Below are 25,364 nucleotides of genomic sequence, written 5' to 3' on the forward strand. Positions count from 1 at the left end.
TAGGGATTAAAATTTTAAAAAAAAGTTAATTTCAAAGATTGAATGAAATCTTAAAATATTTCAAAGACTTATTATTTTTTAAAATTTTAAATATACTAAAATGACAGTAAAACATAAATTTAGAGAATTAATTCACCATTAAAAAAAAATTAAACAATCCAGTAATTTTGAAAAAAAAACACGATCATGATGAAGCAACAAGGAAGAAAGAAGTTGGTGTTCATAGACATAGTTGTTACAGGCTGGACGGTGTAACAGTCTGTGTCTGTGTGTGTGTTCAGTTTAACAAATGGATCAAGCTGTCCACTGATCTGTAACCGTGGTGGACTCGACAAGACAACAACAATATTCAGAACATTAACAAGACCACACCACACCATGAGCGTCATCGACATTCTCACCAGAGTTGATTCCATTTGCAAAAAGTACGACAAATACGACGTCCAAAGCCAAAGGGACTCCAATCTCTCCTCCGACGATGCATTCGCCAAACTCTACGCCTCCGTCGACGCCGACATTGAGGCCTTACTTCAGGTCACACTTCCCTTCACTTTTTTTTTTTCAAATTCATTACTAAATGAGGGAATTTGTGCCCTAATTCGTGAGAATTATCGATTTTTTTTATTCATCTCCCAAACATGTGTGATAGTATGTGGAGTCAATTTTGTGCAGAAAGCAGATACCGCTTCCAAGGAGAAAAGTAAGGCATCCACTGTGGCGATCAATGCCGAGATTCGTCGAACCAAGGCTAGGTTGTTGGAGGAGGTTCCCAAGTTGCAGAAATTGGCTATGAAAAAGGTTGGAACTATGAATTGCAGTCATTGCATATGATATCTGTCTTAGCTCTGGTTGATTGAATTCGTAAAGTATTGTGATTGTGAATTGTCAAAAAATCCTGTAGCTGGCATTTTCAACTGAAGTGAAGAGAAAGTTCATGATTTTTGAAGTAATAGAGATATCTAGCTAATAACATGTTATCTGAAAAGATTATTTATTTACTTTTGTTGAGTTTTATGATAAAATTTGGCAATGAGAAGACAAGTTAAAAAAATAAATTCAACTTCGAGTTTTACAATTGCACCTATCCATCTAGGAATGGAGTGGATTTGTTGTTGATTCTGTATGTAGTTCTGACTATTTCCAGAAATTGTTGACTTATTTTATTTGGCATGTATGTTCTCTCAATAGCTTGATTGTCTTTTTTAACAATTAATGACTTAATGGCACTGGCATGCAAATGTTCAAAATTAATGGGGTTATACCTTTGTCCAATGCATGGTACAATGTATTATTGCAGGTAAAGGGGCTTTCATCACAAGAATTTGCTGCCCGTAATGATTTGGCTCTTGCATTGCCGGATAGGATTCAAGCTATCCCAGATGGGACCCCTGCAGCATCCAAACAAACTGGAAGTTGGGCAGCTTCAGCCTCACGTCCTGGAATTAAATTTGATACAGGTAATTGAAGTTATCCATGTCTCATAGAAGTTTATCAATGGAAGACTTTTTAATTGATGGTCATCCATTCATTTTTGTGTCTCTTGTCAATTCCAGATGGGAAATTCGATGATGAATACTTCCAACAAACTGAAGAATCAAGTGGATTCAGGAAAGAGTACGAAATGCGTAAAATGAAACAGGCAAGTAACTTTTAGCAGTTGCAACCAGAAAGACTGACAGTTTTTGCTATCATCTTTTGCATGATGTGTATATATATATATATATATATATATATATGTTGAATGTTGTTCTAGACATGGTTTCAAATCTAATTATATGAACTATCTTTAGGATCAAGGTTTGGATATGATCGCAGAAGGATTGGATACTTTGAAAAACATGGCACATGATATGAATGAGGTCAGATTCCTGTTGTGTTTGTCTTTCTCTTTCTTTTTGTGTTCCCCCCCCCCACACACACATTTAAGTTCATTATTTATGTACCAAATACAGGAACTGGATAGACAAGTTCCACTGATGGACGAGATTGATACTAAGGTGAGATTTGTCAATTTCTTCCTGTACCCTTAAGCCGAAATACATGGAAAGGAAATCAAAGTCTTCAAAACTGGAATTAGTAAGTTGAAGTTAATAGGGCACTGTTTTTTGTTGTCTTTACAGGTGGACAGGGCATCTTCTGACCTTAAAAATACCAATGTTAGACTTAGAGATACAGTGAACCAGGTTTTTTATCTGCAACTCTTAGTCTTAGATTCTCATCAATTTTCAGTTGCATCAGTGACAGATTTTATATTGAATCTTATATGGTTTTTTGGTTCTCGTTCAGCTTCGATCCAGTCGAAACTTTTGTATTGATATTGTTTTGTTGATTATAATTTTGGGAATTGCTGCTTATTTGTACAAGTAAGGTTCTTATCTCTTTTCTACAGATTAAAATATATGCTAGTTCCTTCTCTTTTCTTGTGTGGATTTATATCTCAGTTCATATTCTAGGACTGCCTTGTGTGCGTCTTCTTGAATAAAAGTTTTATTCTCTCTACTACACATGGGAATGCATCTTTGAAGACCTATCGCATGGGAATGAAAATCCATTGCCACTTGGAAACCTATTTTTAGTTTTCCCGAGACTGACTTATACCAGGGAATAAATTTTTTCTAAACTTAGATCAAACAAAGGAATATCTATTCCGCAACCTGTATTCATGTCATGACAATGTAGCCTTCACTGTATAAATTATTCTCATTATATTCCCTTCCTAGTACTACCCCTTTGCTTAGTTTTCTGAAATTCAATTCTCACTTATCTTTTTTCTTTTTGATCCATATCAAGATATCCCTTATCTCTGCCATAATAAAAAATAATGTTTCCCTTACTCTACTAGAATTCTTTCCTTTAATTGGGGGGAAGTTATGGTCTGCTTTAAGTTTGATTGGGCATTCTTTGAAATTAGAGGAGTACAATACATGTTTATGCAAGGCTTTATTTTATACATCCGAGGGGAGAAGCTCAAAGTTTTACGTAGCTACATAAGTGCTTTGATGATATGTTTTTGTTGATAAATGTTTCTCTAACCCTATTTGATGGTGATCTAGTTAATAATAAATAGTCTATCATATACTTGTGCGATTGTTTCATTTCCATTGCTGGCTTACTGCATAAGAATTTATCTACCAAAACTAAAATTTGAAATGGTTATTAGCAACCTTCCGACCAAATGAATTTCTGACTTCTGAGAAGTTAGTAATGATACCGACAGATAAAAAAGCTTAACTACATGTGCAGGGATCATATTCATGTTATCTTTTGATTTGTTAACCTTGGGGTGATGTATTTATTTTCCATTTATTCACTTATATTCTCTATTTTGAATATAAAAATAAAAACTACAGTATGAATCATTTTTCAAATGCAGTGTTGTTGAAATATAGTGTCACATCTATACTTTAACTCGTTGACAAGTGTACCAATTTGTCACAAATAATAAAGTATTCGGAGTTCCGAGTGTCGAATCCACAGGGACTTTGTTTGTACTTAGATTGATGCAAGTCCAATTTACAAGCAAGAGATAAAGAATTTAAGATAGAAGATAAAGAGAGGTAGGAGATAAGATAAAGATTTAAAAGAAAAGATATGAGATTTAAAGATAAAAAAAGTAGAAGATAAAATAGATAATAAAAGATTTAAATCAAAAGATGATAAAGATAAAAAAAGTAGAAGATAAAATAGATCATAAATTTTAATGTAAAAGATAAGAAAATTAAAAGATAAATACAATGATAAAAAGATAAATTCAGAATCTGATACTATTGAGACCTAGCATGTCTTATTTGTCTAATATGTATTATTTTAGAATATACTTGTCCTTGATGTCTCACGATGACATTGCCCTTGATGTCTCACGATGAGAAGTCTATCTTATCTATCTATCTCTCAAATGTCTTTGCAAATACTTAATAGATAAAATTCATGAAGTTTTAATTTTAGATGTTTGCTTTAATGCATGGGCATAATGCAATCACTCTATGTCTAACAATGATTTTAGTAAGATATCCCTTCCTTTGAGTTCTATTAGAAATTACCTTCTTTTGAGCGACTAATTCCTAAAATTGATGCCTATAAGACCTTCTTTGTATTTGTATTAAGGATTATCCTCTTTTGAGGGTCTAACCCCTAAAGATGATGCAATGATGAATGATACATGAAATTAAAATAAGAAAGGATAATAGGAAATAAAACACCTGTTTGAATTGATAGATATGAAACATATAATACATTTTTTGACTTTTTAGACTTGTCAGGCCCTAACTAAGTGAGTTTAGCCTCTCATTGTCATGGGAGACTTTATATTTTAGGAATTGATGTAGATAGAAGAAGAGGGATGGATAGAGGAAGAAAAGGGAATAACAGACATAGAAAGAGGATTTCCTCTATTAGAGAGACTCAGATTTAGGATGTATTCACTAGAGAGCCCTGAGTTTCTTGCTCCTTTGCTTGATACTCCTTTTGTAGGTCTAAGGTAGCTTAATTTCCATGCGACCTTGCACAGGCTCTCGCATTAAGTGCGTCTTAGGACTTCCTCGTGAGTCTTTCTTTTTTACGTTAAGCCTGAGTTCTAAGGTGTGCGCTAAGCCTGGATTGCACGCTAAGCGGATTATTCAATTCTTTCAATTTTTGCATCAATTTTTCTCTAAAGCACTTGAAATCTTCTTCTTTTAACTTCTCCTAATAAAAAACTGAAAATATATTAATTTATTTATTATTTCATTAAAAATAATAATAAAATAAAGAAATTGCAATCATTCTTAACAAAGATTGACTATCGAATTAACTCAAATTTCATAGTTATCATATAATAAAATAAATATATTATTATCAAACAGATTCATTGTTTCCTGTTTCTTTCCTGATAGCATCGTCGAGATCTTTAATATCATAGCATGAGTTTGAATTGAGATGACTTTTACTTGTCTTGTGTGTTTCTTTATGCTTCTTGAGATACCTTCTCTTACTTGCCGTTCTTTTATTGCAGCGTGCTAAAGAAATGATACGGCATAGAAGACCATTAGATCAATTTGTATGGCTTATCAGTATTTCTTGTATTTTCTTGGTAATATCGTGGTGTGACTCGTGTCTGCTTCTTTTTAAAACAATATTTTTGGACTTGTTCCTGCAACTTGAGAGATGCACTTGTCCTTTATCAACAGATCTATATGTCGCCGTATTATGTCAAACAGTGTAGATTTGTATTTATACTTGTGTAATATACTAATTCAATGTTTGCCTTGAGGATATTTCAAGTAATCTATTTTCATTTAGAGCGGAAGACAGAAGGGGATTCCAGAGGTGGAATGAAAATTGAAATTAACGGGCTAAAATCACGATGAGGCTAAAAAAGGATAAATCGATTGGCATTAATTTTACTGTCATTTGTTCGTCCTGATCATTACTTTTCTAACGTAAAATCGTGTGATCTGTGTGGACAATTCCATTGCACATTTCTATGTATATTGATTAAAAATCATGTATTCACATTGTCATTTCTATCATGTTCATATGTAGCAAAAAAAACTCGTGTTTATATATGAATTTAGTAGTGATAAACTAACAATTCAGGCATTGAAATAAATAATGTGTGGTTTACAAACCTCATCATCTATTTTAAGGAATTATCACTCATTCGGGTCAAATGGGTTGATAAATTCTCTACCTGGAGTGATTGATCTATTTGGGTCATTTTTATAATTTTATTATGGGTTAATTCTAAAACAAATGATTGATATGGGTCTGTTTTGACTAAAAAATGACAAAACAACTATTAGAATTGATGGTTCAAGAACAAAAATATTTAACTGTTGATTAAGTAAAAATAAATATGTTTTGTTGGTCACCATGTGTTGTCTCATCGTAGCAGATCATGTCTTGTCGATGCAGAATGCTCTTGAATTTGATCCATTAAATGGAAAATGCTGACTCTCCAAGTTAAAATAATTTTTACTCATGTTAAATAATGAGATTCAATTGTGTTGTTTCACTCGTGGAACATTGTTATGGTGCTAATTGAATTATAAGTGATTTTTGTATGTGTGAGAAGTGTTAGGGAGTTTACAACAACTCACGCATTCTACTTAACTAATTGAGCTAGGCCCCTCAACAGTTATAAGTGATTTTAGTATGTGTAGTTAAAAAAATTCATTTTTTAAAATTTGAAATTTATTTTCACTACTAAAATAATTTTTTTGTACCTAATTTTTTTTTCATAAGTTGATCTTTTGTAATTTTCTCTACTAATTTTTTTTCTTAAAAACTTAAACTGAATAGAAATTAAATTCATGCGTTAAAAATTGTGTAGTCTTGTTATTATTGCCTTGAGGTCACTTGTTGTGTTCCATCAATGCAGAAGGTCCCATAAAAATAACTTTGATCCAACAAATATAAAATATTGATTCCGCAAGTTAAAATAATAATTTTTACATGTTAAATAATGAGAACCAATTGTGTTGTTTTCACTTTATTGTTTAACTTTCTTCTTTTGTGGTTTGATACTTTGAGATATTTTAGAATAGGTGGGTTCTCTTTGTACCAATCATCAAGTTTGGCGATTTTAGAAAGTCAAGTACATGTTTTGTAGTTCTTACATTATTCTTATTTGAAACATTACTTTTAAATTTTTTTTTCACATGAAACATTTTTATGGTGCTAATTGAGTTATAAGTGCTAATTTGAAAAACATATATTACATATTCATCTAATTATACAAATGCATAACATCTATCTCTTAACATATAAAAAATGAATTGATAAGAAAATACTCAAGCCTTTGATGTATCTGTTGAATGTGTGAAGAAGACTGAAAGAAAGCTATATTTATAGTTACAAATCATGTTAATGCAAATTGTTGTTTTTACAATTTTTTATCCCAAACTCGAGATGCACGCACACGAACTAGCAGTTGCGGGTTGCTGTATCAACGAACTAGCAATTTCAAATTGTTGAACACTGACGTGACAAACCAACAATTTCAAATTGCTACTTCGTTAACTTTGTTGTTTCTCCATCAACCAGACATGGCCTGGTGCGAGGAAACAACACATGGTAACCATCAAAATAAATTTATTGTTTTTGCATTGATGGGACATGACAAAGTTGTTGTTCTTGAACCAACAATTGTAAAATATGATTTACGTGGAAGTCTTTCTCAATTTTTTAGTAAAAAAAAGAACAGCAAGTCAAAATAGTTATTTTATCTTTTTTTTGAGTCAAAAACATACTCATGTGAATAATTTATTTTAAAATGAACCAATAATTTTTTTTTTAAAAAAAGTAACCTAAATGGGTCAATCACTCTCTACCAGACTACCACTTTAGTCCTCCCTTTCACTTCAAAATCTAGTATTGGCCCATTACTTTATTGAGCTTAACATAGAGCCCAATCTTGAATGGTTAAGATGTAGTTTAAATCTATTTTAAGGCCGTTGATTCTTGCATCCCCCAAGTTTCTTTCTGCATTCTTTTTGGAATGTTTTTTTAACCTTCTTGATTGGACATCGTGAAAAGTAAAAAAGGGAGTGCATTTCAGAATGGAATTTTACATTCTAGATTGGTCATTCCAAAAGACAAAAAGGGAGAGCAGGAAGCAACTGGAAAGTGTAGGAAGCAATAGTCCTATTTTAAAATAAGTAACTATTGTCAGGTCCTCTCGTAGTTTCATGGTTTGTTGATAATAATATCTTATCAAACCATTAAATCTTCCGTTCGAAGGTGGCGTCGTGGTTAATCATTAAGGTATTTAAGGATGTGTTTTAAAGAGAAAGAATAAAGGACAAATTACCTATTTAAAAAATTGAAAAATATAAAATTAATTTGGTGACAAATGATGAAGGGAGAGAGATGAATCTGTTGTGGATTCGAATCTTCCTGCTAACAAAAAGCTAACAAATTAGCAAAAAGCTAACAAGTAAGTAATAATTCCAATTCCCAGACCTCACTACAATGATATTCTTAAAGTGGAATTAATTTTAAGTATTCAAGCGGAGGCGTAATTTTAATTACATTCCGCAAGACATTGTGCTAGTTTGATTCGGTAACTTAGCGACAGATCCAAAAAGCCGTCACATAATGATTTTTCAAAACGCTAGTTTTCTAGTACAGGAAATTTTCACTTTTCACAAATAACGTTTTTACCGGTCATAAAATAAGAAAGGATTTGCAAGAAATACTTCATTCCATAAATTAATCTCAAAGCATGATACAATCACCAACTCAGTTGCATGGAACTTTATTCTACCTCTCATACATCACCTATACTGCTAAGCAAACAGATGAAATAATATCCTATAACTAAGTATAGCAAATGCCTTACCATTTCACCTTTATACATTATTTCTGCTTACTGAAAAGAATAATCACACACACTGCACGAACAAAAACCAACTGCATTCTTTCTTATTTCGATATATAGAATTCACTATCTCTCCATCTCATGCAGAAAGAGCTCCACAGGTTCTACGTATTCACACAAACAAGCATGTACATGCACCTAAACTATTCATGCATATTTGGTAAAGGCCAAGCTATTAAGCTCTTGGGGTTGCATGATGGAAGTCCACTGGTCAAAGTTATTGAAATTGTAGCCTTTGTTGACATCTTTCTCAAGTCTTTGTTTCCCCAAATCAACAACTTCCCTTGGTTTTTTATTGAGGGGAGCATACAAGTCCAACTCGTTCTCTTCAATGTTTCTTCTCTTCAGTGGATTAAACAAGTCCTCAGCTACAGGTGCCATGAACTGTGCTCCTATTATTATCTTATTTAAGTTGTCATCATGCAATGAAGCATATGTTTCTAAATCATCATTACAACCAAAGCCCGAGCTCGAGGTCATGCCAATAGAATTAGGCAGAGCACTCTTAGAAGCCAGAATATAAGGCAACATTGGATATTCACTGTGCAGAGTTTTTAACTGCTTCAGGATTTGAGTTCACACTCATTTGTTGAAAGTGGCTTGTTGGTTCATAAATAGGTTCATTTGAGTCTTCCAAAATGCTTTTTGGGCTGATAGTCTTTTGTCGAACTCGGCACAACACCCACTCATCCAGCTGATGCAAAGGGACAAATAAAAACAAGATATTGTCAAAACTTACATACTATCACTCTAATGGATCAGCATGATGCTGTAATCTTAATCTTATGTACTAGTATCTTATCTATTAGTTGATCCTGTAATTTAAATGTAGGTCTTATCTATTTGTTGCAACTTAGTTTTGATTAAGATAGATCTGATCTCTTATCGATCAGTTGTAAATAGACTCTATAAATGTACTAAGGTACAATACAGTGTCAATGAAATGCAATTGAGAATTCCCTCAATAATTTACTCTATTGGTCACAAAAAACCACCACATTGAAAAATTGGAATGATGCAATTGACCTACTCTCATGGACCCTCTCTGCCTTGAATTCGAGATCATAGAATCATGCAACCTATACTCATGCATGATCCAGTCTGTTTTAGATCCTTTTGGCGGACGACCCTTGTAGAACACAAGGGCCTTCTTCACTGCAATGCTCTTCATCCCACAGGAAGTGAAAATGGGTTTGTCATTCACAGTAGCCTTCCAATAACCAGAAGCATCTGGTCTATTAGGCCTCACTCCATTGGGATACTTCCTGTCCCTAGGAGTAAAGAAATACCACTCATCCTCCCCAAACAAAGCTTTGCCTGTTCAAAATGAAAAGTACTATTCCTTTAGTATGACTACTATTTCAACATAACATTAACAACAACAACGAAAGTCTTATCCTTCAAGAAAAGAATGAAACAAAAACTAAAACATTGTAATTGCTACAGAGACTTGGGAGCTCCCATGGATTATACTTGTAAAGATCTATTTCTGTTATGAATGAAGCAGGAAGGGGTGATGATGCGACTTTGTTTCTAAGATAGTGAACAATTAGCTCCTCATCAGAAGGGTGGAATCTAAATCCGGGAGGGAGTTGGATTTCTATATTAGCATCTTTGTCCATGAACATGAAGGTAGGATGCCTCCAGAGGAACAACCTTGGAACTGTATCAGTCAGTTACCGATATTATCGATCGAAATGGCTGTAAGCTTGAAACACTGAGCATGGATTATATATATATATATATATATACATATATATAAGCTGCTTGGTCATGCAGAGAGGGACAATATATAATACTAAATAGGTGTGGGAAAGGAAAAGAGACTGAAAGCAACCATTTTTTGCCATGTTACATGACCAAACATGTTAGAATATAAGTGTGAGGTGAAGTCTTGCATCGATTGAAATTAGAAAAATTGAGCACCATATTAATGAGGAGAAGACCCATAAACCTAAGTCTTAAGGTTTTGGATAAAAGTGTAATATCAAGTTCACTTATATGTTTGTTCATGAGTCATTGATGAAAAATCTCCTCTCTGCATGGGTAATGAGTCAGCGGCAATGGCTAAGTGGGCTGAGATGAGGTAAAGTTCACACATGGGTATGGGGTCAAGTTCAAATGGAAAAGTAGCTATATTAGATTTGTGAAGAAACATGTGAGAAATTATTGCTTCAGATCATTGGTGGCATGGCCTAAAAAACATGGACTTCTCAAATCTCAATTGGCTTACGGTAATATTCACCAGATCCGTAAAAGTCGTTAATCAATTTGCAACTTGCAGCAAAAACATCTACTTATATAATTACTTATTGTCAATCCATTAGTAAATATAACTCTTGTCAGCCAGCACTTAGGTATGATTCGTGTACAAGATGAGTGTCACGACTCACGAGCTTGATTCAACTTTCCTATGTAGCATTTTCTTGCAGCGAAGTGAAGGGCACATCACTGGAGCTTATTATTCTAAGGGATAGAGTAATATTTTGGTAGCTTCCTCAGTTCCTCCCTTTTGAAATACTTCTTTTGTTACAATGGGAACCACATGGTTGATGTACCAGCTAGAATGCTCTGCGGATTGGGAACACGGCTCTGATTGAAATACCAAACCTGAGAATGAATTGGAACTAACTCATAATCAGGAGAGGATTATCAAATTTTTACAAGGTTAGCTCAGGGAGTTGCACTTTAGAGGCGAATTAATCCCATTACTAGTGGTGTTTAAAGTTTTAATGGTTAACATTTTAACAACATAATGCTACTTATGTTACATATTGGTATATATTATTTATCACAATCTCAAGCGGTAATTATAAAATTATTGATCATAACTGCACTTTGTCTTCTCTCAGGTGTCTCATATTCAAAGCATTCTCCTTATTTTGAGACATTCAAAGCATTCTCTTTAAACATAATACAGTGTTTAATTTTTGCAATTTTCCACTTTCTCCTTTCTAGTAAACAATCCACTAGCAGATAAGGAACATTTATTAATTCATAACAACATTAATAGTAGTGATGTCTTTATCCTACTAAGTGTGAAGTCACTTACATGAATTAGACATAATTAAATTTGGTTAAAAGCCAAATTCTCAAGATATTATTTACAATGAGATCCTTTTAACGATTTCCCCTATATCTTTCTTGGTTTTACTCTACCCGTTATCGCGGGATTAGAAACCATACCATATACTTTCCTCTTACTAGTTCCTCGAGAAATCTTCTTTGCGTGTCCAAATTTCCTTAACTAATTTCTTGTCATCTACCAATATATCCTCGTATGTCTTCATTTCATGTTTTTGTCTTTTGTTTTGTAGTTATACATCCATTTTAACATATTTAATTTTTATACTCTCTTTTTTCTCTTCTAATAGTAAGTACTACTTTACAATCATAGATAATTCAGTGTCTTTTTTTCATTTTAACTCCGCCTATGATTTTATAGTCGGTCTCAATCTTTGATAAAGAAGGAGAATTGTATTAGCTACTCCATAACCAACTGTAAAACTTATCAATTGATAAAATTAAAATAAATGTTCTGTGAGTGTACATTTTTATAAAATTTGACTCAGAATTAGACTGGAACTCTCTCATGCACGCTGACTGCAAATTTCGGCCTCAAAATGAGCTTCATCTATTGGAAACCTTCTTTAGTTACATGTTATTGAAGTCATTAACTTGATGTATTAAATTCTGGTCGTTATCCTTCTTTTAGAGAGTACTAGGAATATTGGTATGGAAAAGAAGCTAAAAGAGTTTGAAAAAGTTTGAAAAAAAAAAACTCCTAGTAGGGATACAGTACAAAGTATTGTACTTTGATATAGTTTTGAGATGCAAAGAATTAAGCTAAAACTAGTACGATACTCCGTGTCTTCACCCGGGTTACACTTGGTTTTATATGATAAATTGATCTAATCAAGATATGTAAACGAATTAAAGTGAGACATATAGCTTACTAAATGTATACTAACAGGGAGTTTCTCTTGCAAGGTTTGAAGAGAAAATAATAATAATATAGAGCTATTAGATTACAAAAACAATGGGAGTCAGGCGGAAGGACGTTAGCATTTGGCGTTATTCCTACCGTACCGATACCCTATTTCACAAGATTCCAAGAAATAGAACATGAACGAAGTCTGAATAAGCATAACAAGACCAAGTTGATTCTGTAATTTGGTTTGTTCTTCTTGAAAGTAATCAATTCAATTAAATGTCCCAGTTTTTGTTCTCCCCTTAATAAACAACCTGTTTTGACAAGTCACAACTGTATGTCACTTCTACACTTTCAATCAATTAATGAACCATTAGTCCTTCAAGAAGCCCCACTCCTCACAGTCACTCACAGTTATTGGTAGGTAGACGGATCAGTCCTATTCGTTTAACTTAGTAGGAAGATATTATAAGAGAATTTAAAATTATTTATTTCAATTTTTTTACCTAAGAATTATAAATGTTCAAACCGAGGCTTCCGAGATTTGTCTTGTATATAATGAATGGCGTCTAAAACTACGCAAGGTTTTAAATTATATACGTAACATGTTGTTACTCAAAATGTGTGTGAAAGTTGCAATCTGTTTTGTGTAGTGTGTAAGTGTAACGTTTGCTATTGTCATGATATAGATTGATATAACTTTCTCGTGATATTGTTCGTATAAAAGCTGAGTTTTCAATTTCGTAAAAATAGTTTATCGATAATAATAGAAGAAAACGATAAATATTACTAGTGAAGTATTGAAAATAGTGCATGGCTTGAACAATGTTGGAGAATTAAGGTGAAATATTAGGGAAAATCCATCAATCTTAGATCTAACGTAAGTGTTTCATTAAATATATTGGTCACATTTTTTATATATTTTACATTAAGCGATGCATATTTTAACCCATGCAAGACTAAAATACTAGCACTAAAATTTCCAACAAAGACCATAATAATGAATACAATTGCAGGTCAATTCATAAGATGTAATTAAAAGGAATTATAAAATTACTGATCAAAGAAAGATCAAGAGAAATGAAGATGAAGATGTTGTGGGTTTAAGTCTCTTTCACTAATAAAAGATAATTAACAACTAACATTTATTTGATAAAAAAAAATATATATATAATCAAAAAAGAGGAAGACATCAATATATGATTATCAATTTACAAATCATGTTGAGGTTTATATCTATTTTTAATATGACAAATGATAATTAGTATCTTAAATGAGCTTAAAATATTTTTTTTATTAAAATACATAAAATTATGTTATTTATAATATTTTTATATTCTCTTATAAATTTTAAAATAAATATTTTTTATAATTTTTTAATCAGTGTGTCCTAATATTAACAACACCCTTAAAATATATGTATTTAATATATTTTTTAAAAAACATTGACTGTTACGCTACCATGTCAGCCTTTTTAGCTGGCAATATTTTCACCAGCTCGACATTTTCACTGGGTTGTCACCTGCATGTTTCGGACCTTAAAGTAATTATGGAGTTTCGTAAGTTCAAACCATCTCATTATTATTAACAATTTCTATAAAAAAGGTTTCTTTAATTTCAAGGATGTTCACTTGTGAATACGTCTATGCATGCTGTCTAATATATATAGTTTCCCATGCATAGGACTTTTCCACCATCAGAAAATATTTATACCAGCACAGAACATTAGGGTCTTTGAAATCCTACAATAAAACGCGTTTTGGGATAATAAGATGTTATATTTATATTTAAAAATATTGAAAGCTAGATCTACTTACAATTTGAAAGCGAAGACCATGCATAGATTGAAGGGAATTACTATAATTTAATTATAAAGAAGCATTCGAATTGTGTAGCTAGCGGAGAAGACGGTAAATCTATAGAATGGACGGATACTCCGAATGTCGTTGTCTGGTCGGATATAATATATTGCACCTCTGGTTTTCATTCCTCTCCCTGTCGACCCCTACCTGCAAATCAAATAGAGTTCTTGTGCATTCCAATATATTTTATTAATTATACAATTATTTATAGGCACATGAGGTTTTGAATGTATTATGTATATGTGGTCTTGTGAATATGTGTTGGGGAGTGAGCATAGGATACCAATTATGGAGATCAGGAAAGATACAATATCGATTATTGGATCATAAGCTAGCTCCAAATGCTTAAAGCCAAAAGTTGTTTGTTGAATTGGCTAATAATATTATTATAGAAAAAAGTAAATTACATTTTCCTCTAAATTAATTATGTCATCCCACCTTTCTTTCTCATTTTTTCATTTAACTATATTGTGAAATGTAGCTCGATCGCCGGCGTCATTCAGTTCCTGAATATAATATGTTGCCAAACGAGTTGAACCTGCACTGCTTTTATATTAAATGTACAGTCCATCATTACTTTTTTTTTTTTACATGGTTTAGTTGCTAATTTTCATCTAATATTATCTGCCTGATCAAGTAGATGATGCAATTTATTATTTAGATAATATCCAGAGATGGAAATATTGAAGTATATATATTGCCATAAGAAATTCACTAGCGGGTCGGGTAGTCTAAGGTCTGTTTGATTATCTATATTTTTGGTAAGAGTTAGTGTATATCTTTCGGAACAAATAATATGCTTGAGTTAGGTAAAATTCTTATAAGTGATAAAATTTATCATAAATATTAGTGCATCTTCATAATTTAGATTTGAACACGAGATTAATAGTTAAGTTAAAACAATTTACATATGCCAATTAGTCTTAATTTATTTATTTTTATTTTCACTAAAAATATATTGCAAATAGTAGTGGTGAAAAAAATATTTTCTTTCAAAATGAATAAACCGTCATTTGAGTTCTTAAAAGTGTAAAGCAATGTAATGTTATATTCATGGAACTAAGAAAATTTCTAATAATTGAAAGTGTAATCTGTCAATCACATTAGTCTAAAACTCAAAAGAATGCATGATTTAAGTGATCAATATTAACATATATTTGGAGACAAAAATGATAATAAATAATTAAATTATTTGGATAAAACAATTGAAAATTTTAGAGACACTGTTTAGAATTTTCTTGAGTTCAGAGACTATTGTGACAGTGTATTACATTTTTTATTTTATGAGTAAGAAATTAATACAAGACAGAAGCAAAACTAAACCCTTGGATACAAATTAAGTACCGCGGCTGCATCTGCTAATTAACAAAAGAGGGCACAGAGCAACGGGGCATATATAAATTAAACAAAATAGGACTTGGCTCCCATCTTGGCAAGAACATCACAGCATTTCCTTCTCAGTGTATGTTGGAAAGAAATCGTCCAGTCTTGTACGGCGTTCACAATATATAGTTGCATGGGGATGGTGATGAGCAACACCTTCAGAGATCAAAATTAATTTTTCATTTTCAATAATGTCGTCTTTGAAAATTAATGATTTCAAAAACAATTCCAAAATTGAAAATGAAAAATCTTTTTCATTTTTACTTATTGTTTTAAAAAAAATCTTTTTTTTTCTTCCATTTTTTGTGAAAATCACGTAACTCTATCATAGGATTTCATCTTCATCTTCCTCTTCTTTATACCCTTCAATACTTCACATACAACTTTCAAATAGACTTACATTCGCCAACAATGTTATCCTTACACTCTTGTGCTTAATGGTGAAATAGTTCCTAACAAGCTTCGCTTCTAATCTAATTACTTCACTAGCGATGATCAACTCTTCAACAAAGTGTGTGTTTATGTGGGTGTCCAGTTTAACACAACGGAGAAGTAACTATAGACAATTGCTTTGACTTTTTTTCTTGGAATATGTGTTTTTTCCGTTAAATGTGATCTAAACGTTTAACATATACACATTGCGAGGATTTGTAATTGATTCACCATAATATAAGAAACTGGTATTAATTTTTAAAAATAGAAAACAAGTAGTCAAACATTTTCCAAAATTTGAAAATGAAAATCATTATTCAAAAATAAAAATAAAAAATATTTTCTCAAAACAAATAGGCTTAAAATTAAAAATTTCAAAAACAAGTCTAAAATTGAAATAAAAAATAATTTTTATTTTTATTTCTTGTTTACAAATGTTTGTAGCACACTCAAAATTCTTCTTCTCTTTTATTTTTTTGTGAAATTCCATAATACTCCATTATCGAATTCCCTCTTCATCTTCTTCCTTTTCTTCTCCCCCTTCTCTATAACCTCCAATCATTCATATTTGACTTTCAAATTAACCTACATTTTTCTCTACAGCCATGTTGCCCTTGCATTTTGTAGTGCTCCCAACGCTAAAACCGTCCCTGACGATCTTCGGTTTCAATCTGATTACTTCATTATAGCAGTGCTCAACCCATCAACTGATTCATGACCCCAAATTATATATCACTTCATGCAAGCTCTATTCCTAGAAGAAGTGTGAGCGATAACATGTACAAATTTTGAGGGTCTATGAACCACCGGAAGAAGTGGTACCCAATTTTTAAAATAGAAAACAAAACGTCAAAACAAAATATTTTTAAAATCCTGAAAATTAATTTGAAAATGGAATTTATTTTAAAAAATGATAATGTTTGCATAATTAGCTACTGAAGCTCTAAATACATTATGCAGTGTAGGTACAAGTTCTGGTAATGAAAGAGATGACCGGATGACGTAGTTACAATTAAAAGTGCACTGTGCTCTATCTATACCTATTTCTAAACCACTAACTAAATATTGCCACATTTACACGCCTCAAACCAAAACACATAATTGCTTAAGTAAAAATTTAACTAAAGTTGGTCGTTATTCATCAAGGACACAAAAATTCTCTTTTATATACACACACACTAAAATAACTATGTAAGTGCTCACTGCTCACGTACACTTCAATTAGTTAGAGCTTGATTTAAAATTATATTATCATATTCTTTCTGTAAGCGTGTGGATTAAAGATGAGCACCAATAAGGAAAGAATGGTCCTCCTATATATAATTGTATCATGGCTAGGTTTTTGGGCATATGTAAGGATGGAAAAGGTTCTCCCCATGAGACCCCATCTACCCCATTGCAGTGACATGGATTCAACTAGTCTATATATTTATACGTAAGGACCAAGTCCAAACGAGGATGCGGGCACACTCTATAAATAATCATTTATAGCAAAGAATTAAACATCTTTTTGCGACACTTGGTGCTAAATGAAATATTAGTTTTCATACTAACATTAGTGACAGTGGTTGGTTGAGGTGGAAAATAAAAGGTCAATGCTGTTACTTGTGATGGCAAAAGTTGTTCATATATGAGACTAGATGTAGCTAGGGTTGTTGGAAATTGAGGGAGAAAAAAGTTATTACGAGGAATCACAGTATATAATTAATTATTCTTTTAAAGTTTGCTTTAATCCATCCATCCTATGAAGTGTATCACATATTACATTAAAAAAAACACGAAAATTGAAATAGAAAATATATGAAAGCATGAGACGCGATTACAAACAATATATTTAAAAGGGATAGTAAATATTATAATTAAGTATAGTATTAATATAAATTATTTATGTATAATTGTATGATTAAAACTAACTTTTTTTTATTTCTCTCCGTATATTGCATTGTTAAATTCTTATAACATTTAAGTGAGTAATGCAAATTAATTCCGATAGACATCTAAATAATTTTTTTCTTCGAAAAAATGCATGATAATTATTAGAAATAGAGAAACCAGATATAGAATATCTGAATATTGTAATCAATCGCACATGATCATATGATGAAGAATTCTAGCGGAACGAAATTAGAAAGAGAATAAATTAAAATGAATCCACAAAACCACATGGGGTCAATGATTATCAAGTAATATCTTGGCTTGGTGGTCATTTAGTTATATCATCAATTATGAGTGTGACTGCGAGGTAAGATATCTTATCACTCTTGTAATCCTCAAGTCTAATATTCTTAATCAAGTTCATCTTCAGTATCGATCGAACTCATCGAAGACAATTCTAATTAACTCCGGTGCATACTATATACAAATACATTGTTCTCACAACGTGATAGAAAGTATTCTTCTCAACTTTTGAAAATAAAATGGATGGTTATGAATTAATCATCAAGATTTTCAACAAAATACTCGTTAAAGATTTAATAATAATTCTTTTTTATTAAAAATCTCATGTAACATGTATGATGCATAAAAATTATGGTGAAATAAAAGCATTAATGATTTTTTATTTTTAATTCTTTAATCATGCACTTACAATTAATCACACACACATACGTGATAATCACATGTTCCTTATCTAGGACGCTGATGGGGAACAACACCAGGGTATAGCTAACTGAACTTTATAATGTAACGTCGTCGTCTTGGTGACCAAACAATACGAGCATATTCCCAGACATGTTTCGTGCCACTCTAACTTAAAATTTACATCACTGTAGACACGTACGTACCTATGCTCGTACTTAATATAGTACAAAAATAATTTACAACAGTGGAACTAACACCAAGCAATTTGTGCGCGACATGGACAACATATTGTTGACTTCAATGAGTGTGGAGGTGCTCTATAGCCAAATGAGTTTATCATCATAACAAGGATATATAGGCATCCTTGGTAATGCTCCATCTGAAAGAAATTCTTTACGTACACTTAATTATACAGTTACACTGTCCACATTTTTTTTATATTGTATATAGATTTAGATAATAAATTTTATTCAGATATATTTTTTAACAAATAATGTTTTATGTTTTAACTATTAATTGTTACAAAGAATTTTGATTATTTTCGTTTCAACTTTTGTAAATAATTTATGACTTTTGTGGCATGAAAATCTACTAATTAATTTTTTATGTTTTGGCACGTATAAATTGCTAGTTGAACAGGTGAACTTGTGCACTAAGACTTATATATCTACTTCTAGTTTTAATATATTTGTTTATTTAGAAAATTTTGTAACAAAAACATATGTATTTTAGGTCCTCAAGTTTGGGCTGTAGACCATCCGAATTGACAGATAGAATGAGCACATATGTCTTTTAGTTTTAATGCTTAAGATAAACTGTTTAGATAGATAGGCAAAACATAACAAATAATTATGTTTTTTAAGCTCTAACACTTGAGGGGAGTTTTCTTTGATTGGTTAGATAGGTTGAACATAACAAGTATTTATGTCTTTCAAGCTAGATCGGATTAGTTAAAAGATTGTGAATATCATTCTAATAGATTAAGATATAACAAGTGTACGTACCTTTTTATGTCAACAGAATTTATGGACTATCCACGTATATACACCAATCTAGCATAACCAAGCACCCATGTTTTATCAATTTCAAAGCTAAAAAGATTGTGAACCATCTAGATTCTAGATAAATTGGACATATCAAACACTCAAATCTTTAGATAAATTAAACATAACAAGTACTCGTACCTTTGAAACCAATGTTTGATCAGGGATTATATAATTGTTCATCTAATTGAAAAGATTATGCAAAATGGATGAATATATGATCCTTTTAAGTTCTAATGACATTCAATAAATAAGCATCATCTGTGTAACTTACATCAAGTCAAACATAGATTAATTATTAGAATTTATTGAGCTCAGAACTGGTTTTAGAACACTCTAGCAGGATCCATTGACATGAACATATAGTACTTTCTATATGTTCTAACTTTTATCTTATCTTTAATAAAACAGTAAGTTTTCTTGTTATTATTTCCTTGTCACCATATAAAATCTGTATAAAAAAAGGAAATACAAGTAAAAAAAAAAAGATTTTAGTACAAAATAATCCACGACATAGTCATAGTTTTTTGGGATGATGGACGGTGCAGCGGGGGACCCCATGGTTGAATTTTCTTGAGCCCTCACGATGACTATGCAGTGACAGAGTATCACGGACGGTCCTATCAGCTTGCATTGGAAAAAGAGAACCTCAGACTCTGCCCTACACTACATACTAGTGTAGTGTATTGACCCCACACAAGCCACTTTCTCATTCTCTCTCTTGTGTGTATCAATGCGTCTCTGACCTGCCTGCTACAACAGTCTCTCGCATGCCCTCATTGTAATTATAGCTTAATCATTCAATACTAACTAAAGCCTCTTATAAAGGTCAGTAACTTTTCTGTTACCCTCGTCCACGAACACCATCATTTTAACCTTGATTTCTTCAATATCACGTGCACAACCTTTTTTATACGTATACTAGTATATTACTACTTAATACTATTCAGCTCTGAGCTCTCACAACAAGTCAACGTATGTATATAAAGCAACTTTATTCACTTCAACCAAAAAGGTGGAACACTGGTAGTTTTAAAATTTTCACTTTCTTTAAACTAATACTAGTATATAGTACATGATTTCTTTTCTTGTATTTTTTTATCACATTACTTATCATATTTTTTTTTTCCTTTTTTTTACTTGAGGTTTATATACACTGCAAGAAAGGTTAGCTGATCAGCTAGCTGGTCGATCATTATTTCTACTAATTAACATAACCTTATATATATATATATATATATATATATATATATATATATATATATATATATATATATATATATTTATATTTACTAGACATAAGGCAGAAGAAATGCAACTCACTGTCTCGAACGCACACACATTCTTCTACCTATGTGCATGTGGGTTGTATCTGTTTGGAGAAAGTTCGGGTCTACTTTGTGTACGTGTGTGAGACTGAAAGAGAAAGAGTCTGTGTGTGTGTACGTGCGTGGTGGCCGATTAAAACTTATGACTGACTGTCACTTTGAGGATGCCATTAAATAAGATATTAAGAAAGAGGCCAGGTTACGCGTAATACCATAGACAGCAAATAGCAAATTAAATTGACATAGACTGAGATATTATTTGTATAACTTTTTTTCGGAGAAAAGAGCTAAGAAGGAAAGACTTCAGGTATGACATAAGATGTAGCTCACGTATTATTTCTACAAATTTATCTTATAATTAACAGAAATACTACTATGAAAGAAAAATATAAAACAAGATAGGTAATATGAGAGAGAGAGAAATGAGTTATAAAAAAATGTATATAAACAATACCATAAATCTCTATCTCTATATATTATCCATTGTCATATTATGACTATGTATATGAGCTTTTGGTTTTATCTCTCAAATGTTAAAGAGATCAAAACAAGAGATCAGACACCAGTTGGAAGCAGTCCTCCCACAAGTTTATATACTATACTTTTTCAGGGGGGTTAAATATATTTTATTCGATTCAAGTTTCGTCTATGGCTTTTTCTTGTCTTCTGGCAGAATAATCACATGAAGCCAGCCACTCTCTCTCTCTTACAGAATATGGGTACCCTCCAAAAAAAAACTTATATTATATTTCTTGGCTTTAGCTATTCTAACATCCCATGTTTTCTTGCTTGTAGTACTGTCTGAAACCTTTGAAAGGTAGCTGTTTTCTTCTACTTTGCTAGAAAGCAAACCTTTCTCCCCTTTTTTACTAATATGCAAATGATACCCGGAGACCCCTTTTCACTATCCACTTCCCTCCCAGCAGGGCTTCCCAATGAACAAAGCACAAACACAAACCCTAATCCTAATCCTCCACCACCCAACAAAAAGAAGAGAAATCTACCAGGAACACCAGGTAATGCAAAATCATTTTTTTCATTAATTCTTCTCAAATAAATTGATTTTGCCACTTTTCTTCAAACGGGTTTTAACTTGTTTTGAATTTGGATTGGATTTTTTCTTATGCACAAATATTAACTGTTAGTTTGTTAGTTTCTATCAGTAGGAAATTCAAACCCACCAACTATCTCTCCCTCCCTTCACCCTTTACCACTGAAACAATCTTATATCTTCAAATTTGGATTGGATTATTATGCAGATCCAGATGCCGAGGTTATTGCTCTTTCGCCAAAGACTCTCATGGCCACAAACCGTTTCATCTGTGAAATATGCAACAAAGGGTTTCAGAGAGACCAGAACCTTCAGCTTCATAGAAGAGGTCACAACCTTCCATGGAAGCTACGACAGAGATCAAACAAGGAGGTTCGGAAGAAGGTATATATCTGTCCAGAGAAAACCTGTGTCCACCACGACGCGGCAAGGGCTCTCGGTGATCTCACCGGAATAAAGAAGCATTACAGCAGAAAACACGGTGAGAAGAAGTGGAAGTGTGAAAAGTGCTCCAAAAAATACGCAGTTCAATCTGATTGGAAGGCTCACACCAAAACCTGTGGCACCAGAGAGTATAAGTGCGACTGTGGCAACCTCTTCTCCAGGTAATTAATTAATTCATACGTACACTTCTTTAATGAATACTTTCATGTTGATTTGATCAAGTGAAAGTTTTCGCGCCATATGCATTACTGACAAATTTATATCACTATTGGTATTTTTTGTCACTAATACTTTATCACTAAAATTTTACTCACAATTTCTTAAAAATTACATTATTGCTTTGTTGTTAAGTTTTTTTAATACTCTAAGTAGACATGAATTTGATTGTCGGTTACAAAGTCACGTAAAAACTCAGCTTCATCCTCATTTATTAATTAGCATTTAATTATAAGTTTTTGCAATCCTTTTATATTAGTGTGGATGAAATAAATGCTTATACTACATGTGTAAGGTATTTTCGTTTGTTCGTGAATTCAGTTTGGATTTAATGAGTAATAATTGATGTGCATATAGTAGTATGAATGATTAGGTAATTAATGGGGAATTTTCATTGAACTTTGCACAGGAAGGACAGTTTTATTACTCACAGGGCCTTCTGCGATGCCTTAGCTGACGAGAGTTCGAGACTCACCTCAGTTGCTTCAACAAGCCTAAATTTTAAGAACGAAGATGCAACTATGATCAACACACAAGCTAGTTTGTCGACACGTGGATTAATCACTGGCCATGGAATGCAAAATGTTTCACAATTTGGTCCACATGGGTTTCGTTTAATGAACATGGGCACAGACCAGCAAAGACCAAACTTGTCACTATGGTTGAACCAAGGAAATCACCACATTAACAATCCACTTGATGTGGCATTATCATCAAGCTCTTCTGGTTTGCCTGAGGTTGTGCACATGGCACAAGCTAATATTAATAATAATGCCTTAATTGGTTCTTCTTCAGTGTTCTCCAATTTTGGAATGCCTGCTTCTTCAAATTCATCTAATCCAAACCTAATGGGGAAAAAAGGAGATGGTGGAGCTTCAGATTTGGCATCAATGTATTCTGAGAGTCAAAACAAGAATTCAAACTCAACTTCTCCAATGTCAGCCACTGCTCTTTTGCAGAAAGCAGCACAGATGGGTTCCACCAGAAGCACCAACCCTTCAATTTTCAGTGGCAGTTTTGGAGTAATGAGCTCATCTTCCACACAAAGCACTAGTCTCAACAGCAATATTGCAAACCAAAGCTGTGACCAACTTAACCAAGCCTTTCAGAATTTTAATGCGACAAGCAGTAGTAGTGCAACTATGCTGGGAAGTTCTACTAACTTTAGCTCATTGACGCATTCATCAAACGGTTTTGACCAGTTTATGATGCAAAACAAGGTGGAACCAACTCAGTTGAAGCTCCACCATCCTGGCTCAAACTCAGTGGAACATAACTTGACAAGAGATTTTCTTGGCGTGAGTGGAAATGGAGGTGGACATGTACATCATGCATTTCTACCCCAAGAGCTGGCAAAGTTTGCTTCCTTAGGCTCATCAATGGGGTTGAATCAGTTCACTGTAGGCCATCAATGAAGTCCTTTCTGACTATAATTAATTAACTCGTATCATGACATATCTAGTGTGGTCTCAATTCATGTGTAAAATAACATACCAAATTATTGGGAATTAGTTGGTGAAGGTTAATTGGGACCTAGTTAGAGAGCGAGTTCGAGATCAGAGATGCATGGTTCTTTGTGCGTGTTGTTAGCGGTTCGGAGGGTAAAAGGGACCCACTGCATGTTTGAGATGAAAGAAGAAACAGCTAGTTCCCCGAGCAGTGCATGTTCTCTAAGTAGTAGTTGTTCTTGTTGGTTTGTCTTCTGTCTTAACCTTGTTATTTTCTACTTAGCTTTTCTGCGGTCATTTTTTTTAATCTGTTACTGTGCTGCTGCCTCTTCTAAATATTATGATTTTTAAAATTCAATTAAAATTAAATATTAACATAGTTATTATGCCACGTCATTTTGAATAAACAAAGACAAACTTAAAAACAGACAGTAAATAAATCAGATCCATCATTTTTATCTTTTCTTTCTCGAAAGAAATAAAAGATATATACTATAAAGTAATAATAAAAAAAAACTTGAAAAAAAAATGAGACTTTGAAGAGCAGAAAAATTGAAAAAAATAAACACTTACTACAAGTATTAGGTACTTTTATTATTGTTGACCGTGAGTGGAAATTCGGTTACTGAACAACCCTACATGGCGTGGGTTAATGAGAAAAGCAAAATAATTAGTTCCCCGTCTTAGCATAAACCTTATGAGGAAGGTTGAATGTTTGGCGTATTGAAGTTATTATAACAATAAATAACTCTGTAGCCAACTTTACACGTTGGATATGTTAGTCATGTGGTAATCATATTATTTTTAAGGTTCTTATTAATAAGTATTTTTAAAACATTAGTAAGGAAATTAAATGAAGAACTTATTTATTTTAGACATCACATGAGAAATAAAATAAAATTATACAAAACATAATTACATCTCAATAAAAAATATTTTTTTAATTTTTTAATTAATATCTTAAAATATTGATTAATATTTATCTATTTTTTAATGATGATTAAGGGAGTTCGCGAGAAGGAGATAAGCATTTTCTCGTTTCTTATTTGGTTGCCTTTTTGGTAGATATATCAAGTGCTGCACAGTAGTAGTTTTAAATAGCCAGAATCTAGATGCTAGGCTAGCTTTTCCATAGACCCTAATTTATAATGGCTAAATCTCTAGCTAGTTGCTACTAATAAGTGTTAAACAGTGAAGGTTTCGTTTGAACCTTTTGATTTGTAAAATACGTACTACAACTTTATAGTATTAATTAAAATTGAATTAAGGCTGCTTAAATTTTAGTGC

At 32.4% G+C, this 25,364-nt stretch overlaps 2 protein-coding genes and 1 pseudogene across 3 annotated transcripts; 2 read left to right on the forward strand and 1 right to left on the reverse strand.

Moving 5' to 3' along the window:
* The first annotated feature begins 204 nt into the window (after positions 1 to 204).
* On the forward strand, positions 205 to 5,276 carry LOC114407069 (syntaxin-71-like). The gene is made up of 9 exons (XM_028370026.1): positions 205 to 534; positions 673 to 798; positions 1,298 to 1,457; positions 1,554 to 1,639; positions 1,791 to 1,859; positions 1,953 to 1,997; positions 2,121 to 2,183; positions 2,287 to 2,363; positions 4,991 to 5,276. Exons 1-9 carry the CDS (start codon positions 379 to 381, stop codon positions 5,004 to 5,006), a joined length of 798 nt encoding a protein of 265 aa, XP_028225827.1. The 5' UTR covers positions 205 to 378; the 3' UTR covers positions 5,007 to 5,276.
* A 2,949-nt stretch (positions 5,277 to 8,225) lies between these two features.
* Positions 8,226 to 9,981, reverse strand: LOC114405284 (annotated as a pseudogene).
* Positions 9,982 to 21,451: 11,470 nt separating this feature from the next.
* LOC114407070 (zinc finger protein JACKDAW-like) lies at positions 21,452 to 24,384 on the forward strand. 2 transcript variants are annotated; one of them, XM_028370029.1, is made up of 4 exons: positions 21,452 to 21,637; positions 21,714 to 21,934; positions 22,178 to 22,574; positions 23,039 to 24,384. In XM_028370029.1, the coding sequence occupies exons 2-4, from the start codon at positions 21,793 to 21,795 to the stop codon at positions 24,042 to 24,044; spliced, it is 1,545 nt and encodes a 514-aa protein (XP_028225830.1). In that variant the 5' UTR covers positions 21,452 to 21,637; positions 21,714 to 21,792; the 3' UTR covers positions 24,045 to 24,384. The 2 variants fall into 2 exon arrangements, with proteins under 2 accessions (XP_028225830.1, XP_028225828.1); XM_028370027.1 differs by lacking the exon at positions 21,452 to 21,637 and having other exon boundaries at positions 21,661 to 21,934.
* Positions 24,385 to 25,364: the final 980 nt, after the last annotated feature.

Source organism: Glycine soja, chromosome 3 (assembly GCF_004193775.1).
Source record: "Glycine soja cultivar W05 chromosome 3, ASM419377v2, whole genome shotgun sequence".
In the NCBI taxonomy this organism is placed as follows: Eukaryota; Viridiplantae; Streptophyta; class Magnoliopsida; order Fabales; family Fabaceae; genus Glycine; species Glycine soja.